General features: G+C 42.0%; 2 protein-coding genes and 2 non-coding genes across 4 annotated transcripts in view; all 4 read left to right on the top strand.

Moving 5' to 3' along the window:
- The window catches only part of LOC145912533 (uncharacterized), a 52,196-nt gene that overhangs the window by 5,910 nt on the left and 33,454 nt on the right, over positions 1 to 12,832 (top strand). The window lies entirely within an intron of this gene.
- Positions 903 to 975, top strand: Trnar-ccu (transfer RNA arginine (anticodon CCU)). The gene has a single exon. It is a non-coding gene; the product is annotated as a tRNA-Arg (tRNA).
- Trnar-ccu (transfer RNA arginine (anticodon CCU)) lies at positions 1,629 to 1,701 on the top strand. Its single transcript has one exon. It is a non-coding gene; the product is annotated as a tRNA-Arg (tRNA).
- On the top strand, positions 9,514 to 12,609 carry LOC145912162 (uncharacterized). The gene is made up of 2 exons (XM_082999571.1): positions 9,514 to 10,144; positions 12,053 to 12,609. Exons 1-2 carry the CDS (start codon positions 9,514 to 9,516, stop codon positions 12,607 to 12,609), a joined length of 1,188 nt encoding a protein of 395 aa, XP_082855697.1.

Here is a 12,832-nt window from a genome sequence, read left to right as displayed (position 1 = left end):
TGCAGATATTCCAGAAGACAAAACAACATTGCTTTCTTTGTGGCCAATCACATATATTTACACAACATTGCACAATGAATATCCTCGAGTATTGAAAGCAGCAAAGTCAAACTATATGAGTGTTCGGGTCGATCGTCTGGGCTCCTCTTTTCGACCCGTTTTACCTTCTGTGACCTCCAATATTTCGAACAATTCTCACCCACGAGGTCAGTGGTGACTTCGGACAAACGTGTACAAGGTCAGTAAATCAGCACAGGGCCTCGCTCTTCGTTTACAACCACCTCGCACTGCCGCAAAAAGCGAGCTGGGCAATAAATTCAAGGCGAGAAACCAGACTCGCCCTTCGAGAAGCACAGGTTTCTCGACGTGCGACGCATTCTGTTACGTCACAAAACGACGATAATCGGCAGTGCTGCAGTGCGACGCGCGTTTATTGCGTGAAAACTGGGCTGTGAGACTCCAATGATCGATTTTCGACACGTTGTTTCACTGGGAGTAAACGTGTCGTGTACTCAGCACTCTCCATGGTTCATTATGAAAGGTGATTTCGAGAGGTAACGACCTCACCAACCCCACATGAAATGGGTGAAGAGTTATTGGCATTTTTTTACAGGCGTGTTTGTTTGTTCTCGGTTATATTCAATTGGTTCGTTGGTTTGTTTAAAATGGAGAAGATGAATTTTTCTTACTTTATAAATGCAACTGGACGCTTTTAAACCAACAGAACACATAGTTACTTTTGTCTTTGATACAGAACATGCAAAAACAAACATGACCAAACTCTGTTACCACAAGCATCATCCAAGTAGTGTTGCGCGTTATTTCCGACCATACGGGGTTTCGTTGGACAAAATGGTAGCATCGCAAATTGTGTTCGTACAAAAATCACTGAGACTACGTCTGCCTCGGTGGCCTAATGGATAAGGCATTGGCCTCCTAAGCCAAGGATTGTGGGTTCGAGTCCCATCCGAGGTGCTCTTTTTTCCGCGCGTAGACAATCTAATTTTCATTCAGTGTGAAACCGCCCGACATTTATTTAAACAGGTAAAAATTCCATATCATTCCTTCTTTGGAACATAACTGTGGGTTTTGTAAATCTTTGATACAAGCAAAATAGCCAATGCAATAGTCGGGAATTTCACAAATGCCGATACTTCCTCTGTGCCATTACGACTTTTTAACATATAAACCTCGCCATGCATTTTATAATATTTTTAATTTTTTTTTATCGTGCACAGTGCATTTAAATTGTTTTTATCATTGACACAGGCAACTCGCTGTTTGACTTCTAATCTCACAATTGCGCCTCTTCTACTCCCCCTTTTTTACTTAATCGCAACTTTACCGTTTTGCTGGCTCGCCTGTATTTTACACTGAAAATGATTTTACTACAACAATCGAATGTGTGTATCATGGAATTCTCGACTATAGCATTGGCTATTTTGTTTGTATTGAAGATTCCTTCTATGTAGTTCAGAAATTTAGTGAAAATAATTACACCATTATCTTTTAAAGCACATCCAAATACATTCGATAAAATTGCGCTGCTGAAAGATTGCTCTACCCGCGGATGAGACAAGTTGCAAAAACTAACTAACTAATAAGTTATGACACGCATACAACAACACGCCTCGGTGGCCTAATGGATAAGGCATTGGCCTCCTAAGCCAAGGATTGTGGGTTCGAGTCCCATCCGAGGTGCTTTTTGTCGCTCTGATGTGCCCCGCATTCTATTCCAAGACTCAACCATCAAGACCCAACATTTGTACCAACCAACATTACAACATGTGAGACTATGGGTCAGCATTTAGTGTTCATACTTGAAATGTATACGTTGGCTTCCGGACATGATTAGAATACAGAAAGTCCTGTGAGTATAATTTACAAAAACTTATGGTTTTGCGTATTGGTACGAATTCAGTTTCTCTACGCGAATAAATGCTCAATTTATTGTTTCGCTAAAGAATGTTGCGAATGTTGCTTCGATTTTGTGCCGAATTATAACCAGGGTTCACCACGCATTCCATGAAAATTTGTATTTGTGGAAAACTTCCGGAGCAAACTATTTTCTGAGTTACTCGACTCTCAAGAATCGACTGGTATTGAATAATATGAAAATAAACCGTTTCCGAATTCCACGCTGCTGTTTGTTCAGCTACTTGTTAGTGGAGCTGCAAAAAATAATCGACAACTTCTGATAAGCGTTGCGAATGACCACATTAAAAGAAATCCGAGTCTTCTTCGGATTAATTACTGTGACGTGGGACACACGTCACAATCGAACACGTCACTGTCGGAGCTTCTCGTCAGTTCGGAATTAGTAGACCGCAAGTTATATTTATTGCCGCATTGTTTCAATTCTTCACGCTATTGTTACGTCATAATTTATGACTGTCCTCGCGGCGAAGGAGAATGCCACAGCAGGTCGCTCTGCGTGTTTCCAGGGCTAACTGTTTGAATTCCACATGCCTTTGTCTCATTTCGAAACGTCACAATTAAAACGAGATAGTCAAACGAAGGCAGCAACCCCACCGAGTTCAACATCAAGGGTCATTAAAGCTTTTAGGCAACTTTTTGGTTGAGTGGCCATCGTTGACTTAAGTGGGAAAATGTGGCGGGAAAGACGACAGAAGCTTTCCCCGTTATTTCTCTTTATCATAAAACTCACAACAACCAAGGTTACATACAAGCACTTGATTTGCCCCTCCCCCAAACAAAATAAACAAATAAATTAACACAACATGAATGTCGGCGTTCGTGTGCTTAAACCTCATCAGCTAGGGCATTGTCCCGCTCTCCTATCCAGCTAATATATATTCAAGTAAGACATGAATATCAGTGGAATTAATATACGTAATGTGACCGCTTTGCACAAAATCTGCTGCAAGTTATTTTTTCGCAACAACTTGCATAGAAGTGAGTTCAGGTTAAAAAAGTAATACCGCACTTCAAAACAGATGACACACGAACGTAAAACCCTGAAGGAGAAAGGGTTTTTCGCGCGATCAGCCGATTGACAAACACATTGTTACAAGTTTCATTTATCGTTTGTTTGTTCACAATGTCAGGTATGTTCCACGTCGCCACAACAAACGCCATAACTAGCGACAAACGATTCGCGTTATTCTGACTCCCTACCTTTGTGTCGTCATAAGCAAACAAATGTAAACGAGGTTTTCGTAATCGGGCTTCCGGCGCGATATCACCGAGAAACAACTCCAGCTATGCTTTTGTAAAGTTTTGAAAAATTTTTCCTGTAATGTGCCAATGTTTTGGTACTGATGAATATATTTATGGGCAGGGTTGCCATGTCAATATTTCTAAAGTTTGTCCTTTCTAAAATTCTGTGTGGGTTTCCTTGTTTTCCAAGCTATGACTGATCCAGCAATGTTAAATGCATACCTTTTCCGTTTCATTTTATCAACATGAGTTGTTTGAAATATCGTATTTTCTTTTTGCAGTCGTCCTCATTTTAGGTTCAAAGTCGATGGCAACCCTGGTTGGTTATGGGGTTTATTGCAAAAGATATATACAGACTATATACTATGAGAATTGTATCCAAACACATTTTGCTATAATCTGGGCATCGACTACTAAAAAAATTTCGTGTTGACGAGAATTTGCGGTGCTGCCATATAACGGGTTTAATGTGTTTGAGGTGGCGGGCGTACAAAAGGGACACAATGCCAATGAACCCTTCATGGGACCGCTCTACAACTGCCGACGGATAGCTAAACTTTATGGGTCGTCAAATCGTGATAAAATACCGCCTATTTAGAGAGTACCCGTCTATCAATTCGCCCAAATGCTGCAAATTTGTGGGGGCGGCTGCAGGGAAAATGTTAATTGTGTCATGATGCCAAATTTGGACATACGAAAAGTGACAAAAAGTTAAGGAGTTGTCAGGTTTACTCAATAAAGTTTAAGTTTGTTCTGTTTACGAAATGTTGCGACATCTCTTTAAATGTTCAATATATTTTATATCGTCTATTGTGTTTAAGCATCATCAGGAAATGCACCAATGCAATATAAACAGAACTTCAACTAAGGGTTCCGACCTCACAATATCCTGGTTTCCTTTATCAAAGTGTTCAAACGTCTTTCGACATCATCCAAATATTAAGTTGTGACAGTCATTGCCCTTCTGTTCAAGGTATGATGTTGTATCAGGTTCTACAGAACATTATCCTTTTTTGGATGTTTGTGTTTACTTAGATACAGATGCTGTAAATTGTCGTAACTTATCTAAAGCGCTATGCATACTTAGTATAGATTTGTGCCATGCCAACAGCTAGCTACTGTACCACTACATGTCGCCATTTGCAATGTAACTTTAGCTTAACTTGTCCGACGAATCAGGACAAAACGAACGTAAAGTGAGGTCGGTTTGAGAAGGTGGTTTAAACTACTTGCCTCATGGTTAAAAAGTGTTCTGTGATGTCCATTTACTAAGTTTGAGATAAACTCTAATATTCTTTGTTAAAAAGTGAAGTTTAAAATGAGTGCCAGGGTGCAGTTGCCACATACATGTGCAGCAACCAATTTCGCACGTCAAGCTTGCTATTGCATCAACTGCAAGAAGTTCTAAATTTGCGCACGGAAAAATGTCAAGGTGAAAAGGTCACGGAAAGGTGGTCGTTGCGCGCGAACGACACTCGTAAATCCAGCGGTTGTAAAAACTATGACGACTTGGATTTTCGTCAAAACCAAGCAGAGTTCATAACGGGGCACACCAGCCGCTGTCAGAGCAACCGCTTTATGACGTAACTATAACATAACACATAAAATGGTGAGGAGATTTTCATACGATCGACTGCGTGAGTCATCATGAAAGTATTCTGTAGAGTAAAGGGTGGTACTTGGAAATTTACGGTGAATACGTGCGACATTTAAACACTCTAAGCCACATATCTTGTGCTTGCATTTCACTTTTTGCCATTCTGACAATCAACAAATAGTTGATCTAAAAATGTCAAGGAATGTTATCATATACCGTCCAAGTTCAAACGTTATAATTTTAACGAAAGTTTTTATTGAAGTGCAGTAGTTTCGAACAAATATGCACATCCTACTGCTTTTGTGTGTTTACACAAGCACCACCAAAGAGCATATAATCCCAATCTTTGACTTTGAAGTCGGGCGAAACGCTTTGAGACGTCGCCTAAGCCCTGAAACAAGCAATACGCGCAATAGGGGTCGCGCGACTTTGTTTATGAAGAGAAAGCGTACACAAGTTCTCGAACGTTAATCCCATTAATCGCTCGTCGCGACGCTTTCATGCCGCACGCGATAAGAAAGGTGTCGCGTGACAAGAGGAATCTTTGGGTACACAAACTGGGTAACTACTAAATAGGTTTAATTAATCCCTGCATCAATGTTTGAGGGCGTGGAGGGATGAAAGTGTCACCGGCCAGGCGCCTGGTTGTAAACGAAAGAGATTTGTTTGTTAGTCCGGATCGCTTATTTAGCTGATCCTGTATCTTACCACAGCCCTTTCGAAGCAGATTTCGATAAATTTTCAAAAAACGATCCAAAAATAGTAACGTCAGCTAATTATAAGCGAGCAACTGACAAGTGGTGTTAAAATCAGAAGCATTTTACTTTAATAGACATTGATATAAACACCAAATTCTAAACAAGTTGTTGTTCCAAGCATGTACAAGTTATATGTATCGGTCTCTTTTTCCAAACAAATTTTAATTTTTCTCAATTTCCATTTTTTTAGCGCCGCCATACATTAAAAAATAACTAAAATTTTTGGATTGTTTAACGTACTTCGCAGATAAAGGTCAACCAGTTTTTAATTTTGCACAAAACAAAAAGGCGTTTTAAACAATTTGAATGCAAAAAGTCCACAATTTTTTCGGCCAGTCAGGAAGTCAGTCGTCAACATCAAACAACATCCTCTCCCGTTCTACCAGCACGAAAACATTGTTCGTTTTTCGCTAAATTCGATACATTACCTTTCCAAGGGAATGATTCTCACGATCACCGCATCGCGCGGCTTCTCTCATGCCATTATTACGTCACACAGCGCATCGGCCATTTTGCCCTCCAAGGTGGGCACCAAAGTCACCGCACGCGCTACGTCACACAGACGCATTGTTACGACATAGAAGTCAAGCTGACCTTCACTTCCGAGTTCGCATTGATTTTTAGTTGAGGGGAATTGGTGATATCCTCCCATCCACGCTTGCTGGGTTTTCATGAAAAAATGGCGAAGAGCATTCCAGATACAATCAGACGTCGTTGTCACTCAGGAACGGTTACTTGGGCGACGGAGGTGGCGTAAAAACAAGGGAGGTTTTCAGTAAAACTGATGTTAGATCTTAATCAATGGTCAGAAATTATTTCCGATGCTTCGGCCAGAAACTTACAAATTACATGGCAGAGATCAAAGTTTTGGTTGGTCGTTATTTTGTACGGGGAGGTTTTCTTGCAAATGGTGGATAGAAACGTATTGAAATTTAAGAACACCAGCATATTGGCTATAATTTCTTGGTAATAGACGGTGGTTACTGTGAAGACATTTTTACCGCACGACAAGACTGGTCATCAATTTCTAAATATGTCCTATAATAAAAAGGAAGACTAGGCATTTTACAGGACCCTAAGTACATCAAGTATAGAGTAATCAGTGGAGGGGAAACTAAACGATCAAAATAGACTTATGAAAAAAAAAATATAAGAAACAGTTTTCCCAACGTTTCACCCTCATGAATTAGAAGGTGGCGTTTCCGTGTATGCGTGGGAGCCCTTGCAAGTTATACTTGGACCTCGCCATCGCCATCGCCACCGCGTCGTCCCCTCGTCCCCGGCCCCTCTTCCCAAACGAACGCCGTGACATCGCGCCTTCGTAACAGTAGGTGTAGAACCGGGAAGTGCTTCTGACAATTCGCTGTTTGGCGTGAAAAGCAAAGGCGCTTTCAAGTCGCTGGGGCTGACGTTATTTACATGGTTATGTCGAACAACGGTAGCAAGTGAAAAGGAAATTAGAATTCCTTCCACGAACGCTTTGTGATGGTTAGTGCAGGGTTTAAGGTCGAAGTTGCTTTTTTATTGAAAAATCTGGAAAAAACTTGAAAGCAGAGAACATTTACTTGATTTGAAGAATTGAAATTTATTTAGTAAAAGGTTGGAAATATTTATTAACTGTGTAGGTTCAAAACGAATAACGTGATATAGGTTGTAACGTTTTGTGTAAGCCGAGCACATAATAAAATACGTTGTGTCAAGCAAAGTGGGTGTGATAGATTTAAAATAGCAGCTACAGGCGGTTTATTGTCGTAATTGGCTGTAATGTTTAAACAATGGAAAGCGAATGGTGGCGTTCGTCTGATTTTTAATTTATTTCTTTATCGTGTGATCAAACCCAATGTGGATGCCAGAAATGCGACAAAACATTTTATCAATCATCAACGAACCACTACAGGTTATAACAAAGGAATCGAGAAAGGATTTTATGCGAGGCGCGATGAAAAAATGCGTCTAAATATATTCCGGCATAAATCAATATCGGTTTACATGAGTTAAAGCAATGATTTCAACACTTTTCGGCACGGTGCTTTAATCGTGAAAAGTGGAGCAAAAAGTACCAAATTCCCATGAAGTCATTCTGTTATTTGTAGTCAGTGGTTCGGCGTCAACGGGGACAAGAGAAAAATTCCGCATTGGTAGAGATTAATTTTTGTAGAAGTATTTTAGCCCAACTCGAACTCGGGGCGTACGTGGCAGTGAACTTGGTGTTTACTTGTGAAAGTGACAACGCGGCCCCGCGTCTGAGAGCAAATATTAATATTCTTCTGGTCACGTGACATGTCATCATGTGGCATCCCTGGCGAGATCAAAGCTGTCGCGACGGCGCGCCTGGGACCATTTGGAAAGCTAGGCAAACAGCGAACGGCCCGGTAGCATGTTGACCCAACAATCGCTGGTTACTGGCGAAAAACGCGCCGCTTCTGTCGAATTGAAACAAAGGCAAGACGAGTTGTTACGATGTCGCAGGCAAACTTGCACTGGACAGACGACCCGCGTACGTTTCAGCCTGCGGATTGTGGTCGGTCATCAGGCGGTTGTTGCAATTAGATGTGCTCGGTTTTTAATATTTTTTATGTTAAAATCGCTGAAGAAACAGAGAGTTAGTCAGGTTGGTAGAGAATTTTTTGTCAATCTACAGTTTTTCAAACTTCAGCATGCGAGCACGCAACAATTTCGTCAAACAACAGGTGGTTGTAGGTTAAGAGTTCGTTATGACGTAACAAACGCAAGTGTCAACTTCGAGTCGTTTAGGTCAATAATCGTCCGCAACGATACATCATCGTTTTGTTGTACGCGTAAAACGCGACGCACAAAACGGCGTTGTGATGTCACAAGCGCCGCGATTGTTGCAGCTCGCGTGTCCTTTGCGGCGCCCTCCCCATTCTAGAATACTTTGAGGTGACCGCCAGGTAGTTATTGAGACAATGAAATGGCGATTTAGTCTCGGGCAGTCTGTGGGCGGGGGTTTTGGGGTCATCGGCAGGTTATTTATGACTATCTTCCATCTCCCAGGAAAATGCAGCACACCGTACCACTTGGGGGCGCACCACCGGCAAGGAAGGTAACAAGGTTTCGTGCAAGATAGTTCAGTTGCGTTTTGCATTTGTCCGATGAGGAGCAAAGAGGTTGATAAACATGTAGCGTAGGAGAGATCATGCACAGCGTTTGCGAAACAAGTGTGAGGTTATATGTAGCAGAAAATACAAAGAGATTTATATTCATTTTTGTTTTGTAAGTTACTTTTAATCTTCCAAATTAAATTGCCTAAACAAATACAAACAGGATTAAAATTATTTTCTATATCAGTACCAGGTTTAATTGGCGCGTTTTTAAAAAGCAGCGTAATTAGTAACCGATAGTTGACGAGGGTTGCCACAGGAATTGTCATAAATTAAACCTCAGTCGAAAAATTCCAAACCCACATGAATGCGAGTTCTCGTTTCAACTTCGCGGTACTTCCTGCAAATGTTTGGCTTGCTTAGGTTTTACGAGAAGGTGTCGTGAATTTGGGTTCAACAAAGGGTTGCGTGTCGGGAAAAACAATGATCAGGGTCACAATAAAACGCCCCAAACCCAAGCGAGATCGTTAAAACTCACATAACATTAGTTCTGGCGTTAAAACGAGAACATAAACCGACATTTGCGAGAGCATCTCACGCTCAGAAACCGTGAACTTTGAAAGACAAGTTTTATGTTGAAACTTACAGATCGTTAGAATTTTCAAACATGGTCCAAGACAATTTAAAAAAGGATTAGTAAATAGTACTTTTATGATTATGAATTGAATGCAAGAAAATAACTGTAGTGTTTATCCCAAAAAATATTTTTTAACCGGAATTATTAGCTTGTTGTTGGCAACGTTGTTTATAATACAAACATTTTTTGTGTGTTTCAGATACATTTTCAACCGTTGAATTTTAAATAGTAACCGTAGCGCTTCTGACAGCGACCGGCGTGCTTTCAGGTCTGCCCACGATGTTATGTTATGCGATAGACCAGCAGCACAAACCAACCACCGGCTCCCCAACCAATTCCGATATGTACAGTCATCTACACTCCGACTCCACCCCAGTAACCTCGGCCGCATTCTTCCAACCCGGTTACCCGAATAAACTTACCCAGGCTCCAGTTTACCAGAATACTGACTACAATCAAGCAAATCGCGTCACAGGGGAAACACCCTACCAAGGGGTCCATCTGGGTCAAGAATATGGAGCTCCCTTTCATCTGCCCCCACCACCCGGGGCCCACGACGTTGCCACGACCCAAAGCCATTGGGGTGGCGGGGGAATTTACCCTAACCCAAACTTTTCCATGTTGGGGGCCACCGGGGGTTGGGACCAAATGGGTCCGTCATTTCACCCCGCTCATATTCCCGCCTACACCCCAGCCAACCACTCACCCAGTGGTGTTACCAACGACAACGGAAGCCCCGGCGCAATCACCACATCCTTGACGGGGATTGAGTGCTTCACAACCCCGCAAAATCCCCATGCAGTGCCGGGCGTCCAGTTGTCCAGCATTCCTCACGGCGCCATGGTTCAGCAAAGGAGACCGTACGAATGGATAAACAAGAACGCGTATCAAAACACCCAACCCCAACAAGGTGAGACATCTTAACCAAATTCTAAGGAGTAATTTCGACAACATAAATGGCGGCAACTCTTACATCACTCACTAAATTGCTACAAAACCGAACTAATTACGGGATTAAGTTGCAAGGTCACTGAAAACACAATAGACAGGCCGCAATATCTTTTACTGTTAAATGGTCGACACTTCTACCCGATTGTATGTTTGATCATAAATTGATCTCCCGGTGCTATACCAGCGCAGTAAATCGTTATTCGATGTACAAGTTTCTCTCGAATTGCATCTTTTGCGTCATAATCTTTGACGGGCATTCAAGTACAACAAATTGCCGAATAAAAATCAGACTGGCGGGAACGAAATGATAAAGGGGATTCGGGGGCTTGCGTCGCCATTTTGAAGACTGAAAACCACAGAGTAAATTTGTCGCGGCATCGAGAGATATTTGCTGTTTTCTGACGCGCCATTGATCAAAGCGCCGTGAAGACAAATGGCTACTGTCGCGTCATAATCTAATGCCCTCGCAAGTAGAATGTTATACGCGACCGACATGCGCGTTGTTTGCTCGACGAAAGGAAAATATCGCACTACGCGAAATCCCAGGGTTTCTTGATATCTTACTGCTGGCCGTTTGTTCGAAAATGATTACGGAACCAATTAACGTAGAGGTAGAAGGTGCAAAAAATTCCCAACGCACGACTTGAACAAAATTGAATACATTTTAAAGCCGTAATTTGTGGGTACGTTTCTTGTGATTTTTAACTTGCAATCGTACTTCACGAGGTAAACGATTCCATAGTCACACGAAGTAAAGAAACAATTACGCGCTCTGGGGAAGATTGGCGCATGCGTTTAATTGTCGGCGGGATCGCTTTTATCGGTGATTCGGCACTCACTTTCTATTTGCATTCGGGAGGGATTACAAACAATTAAAAGCGACGCGGTAAAGGCGCCCGGGAAGCCCACTTGACATCTGCTTGATTCTCAAATACGAAACCCTTACACAGAAATGTTGCGAAAATGTCACAATATTTCAATAGAAGTGACAAAACAATTTCCTGAAAGACTTTCATTTTTAACCACGATCAGAAATTCGATCAGGATTGATAAAGTTTGGATTTTACCCGCCTTAACTGTGCAGCTTGTGTTAGTCTGTTCATTGTAACGCACTGAGGACGTTTCTTGTGGTTCATCCAACCAACCGCGCCAGTCAATCACGTTTTTACCCCGCGTTTTAAAAGTTACATCGTAAAATGGAAATAGACGTTGTGTCACATTAACAAACGCGATGTCGTTATCAGATATTAGCAGAGTGTCAGGCGATAAACCAGATAAAACCTTTAAAACTGCGGACGTGGGCTGTATGGTTCGTTTGCGACTTTCAAGAGCATTAACTCTCGCTCCGACGGTTTCCAATATGAGCGCAGAAGCCCAATTATAGTTAAACTCGTAAAACTAGACCGTGTGCCTTGCGGAGAGAGGTCTGCCAAAGAGCGGACGAGTCGTAAAGCAGCATATACTCGTTAGCAATAGTGGCCACGACCGGAGCGGGACTCGTAAAGCCACATTTACGAGCCGACAGCGAAAACGGTGATCGCGCAAAAGGACAACAGTTGCCGATGCTCCAGGCCGACGATCGATGACGATTCGACGCCGCCATATTTAATTTATGACGTCGTTACAGTGACAGGCGTTCACGCTTGCAAAAGGGTTCTTGGTTTTCAAAACTCTTTATGTTTAGTTTAAGTTCCAAATTTATCAGTTATTAGGGGTAAAGTTTTAACTGCTGCACACGGTCCGAAATTAGAGCACCAAACTTGATGACTTCCGTTTTGTGTTTAAAGCAACACAACGCAAAAATAAACCAAAATATGTATTATACGAATATATCGGTTTTAAAACTTAAACTTTTTTCTTATCGCAGGAAAAACGCGAACCAAGGACAAATACAGAGTCGTCTACTCAGACCATCAAAGACTGGAGCTCGAAAAGGAATTCCGTTACAGTCGCTACATTACAATCAGAAGAAAAGCTGAATTGGCCGGGCAGCTTTGTCTCAGCGAACGCCAGGTTAAAATCTGGTTTCAAAACCGTCGTGCAAAAGAACGAAAAGCAAATAAGAAAAACGGAGACAAAAGCGGTGACCCATCCGAGCAAGGAGATCAGGACATCGATGATGACGAAACAATCACTACCGCTACGTCATCACCTACGCAAACGCACGAACAGTTGGGCCAATGTGCACAGCCAGGTCAGGAGGAGCAATACGGCTCACCAGCGGACATGCTTCATGAAATGCACACACCGCAAAGTGGCGCTATAGCACATATGACCTACGGATACCTTCCCCATCATAACTACACGAGCACTTTAGACGTGAAGCCTATTGTAAACGAGCAGTCATCGTTGATGACGTCACCATCTGGTAACGTCACGCACAAGCCGGTTCCAAGTATTGCAGAAGAAGGTCACCACACATAGATGTTGTTTCGTTGTTACGTAAAGGCGTTCATATGATGACGTGATATATAGTGAGGTCACGAATTACACAAGCGACGTGTATATTGCAAGTATTTAAACGTTACAGGAGTTTCACAGTCAAAGTCAACTGTTTATTTCACAAAGATAATATTGTGGTTTGCATTTTTATACATTAAATGTCAGAGGAATTAAAGCGGATGTCGTTCGGTTTGGCGTATTTGAA

This window comes from Ascidia mentula, chromosome 8 (assembly GCF_947561715.1).
Source record: "Ascidia mentula chromosome 8, kaAscMent1.1, whole genome shotgun sequence".
In the NCBI taxonomy this organism is placed as follows: domain Eukaryota; kingdom Metazoa; phylum Chordata; class Ascidiacea; order Phlebobranchia; family Ascidiidae; genus Ascidia; species Ascidia mentula.
Note: the sequence above shows the minus strand (reverse complement) of the source record. Positions and strands in the feature narration are given on the sequence as shown.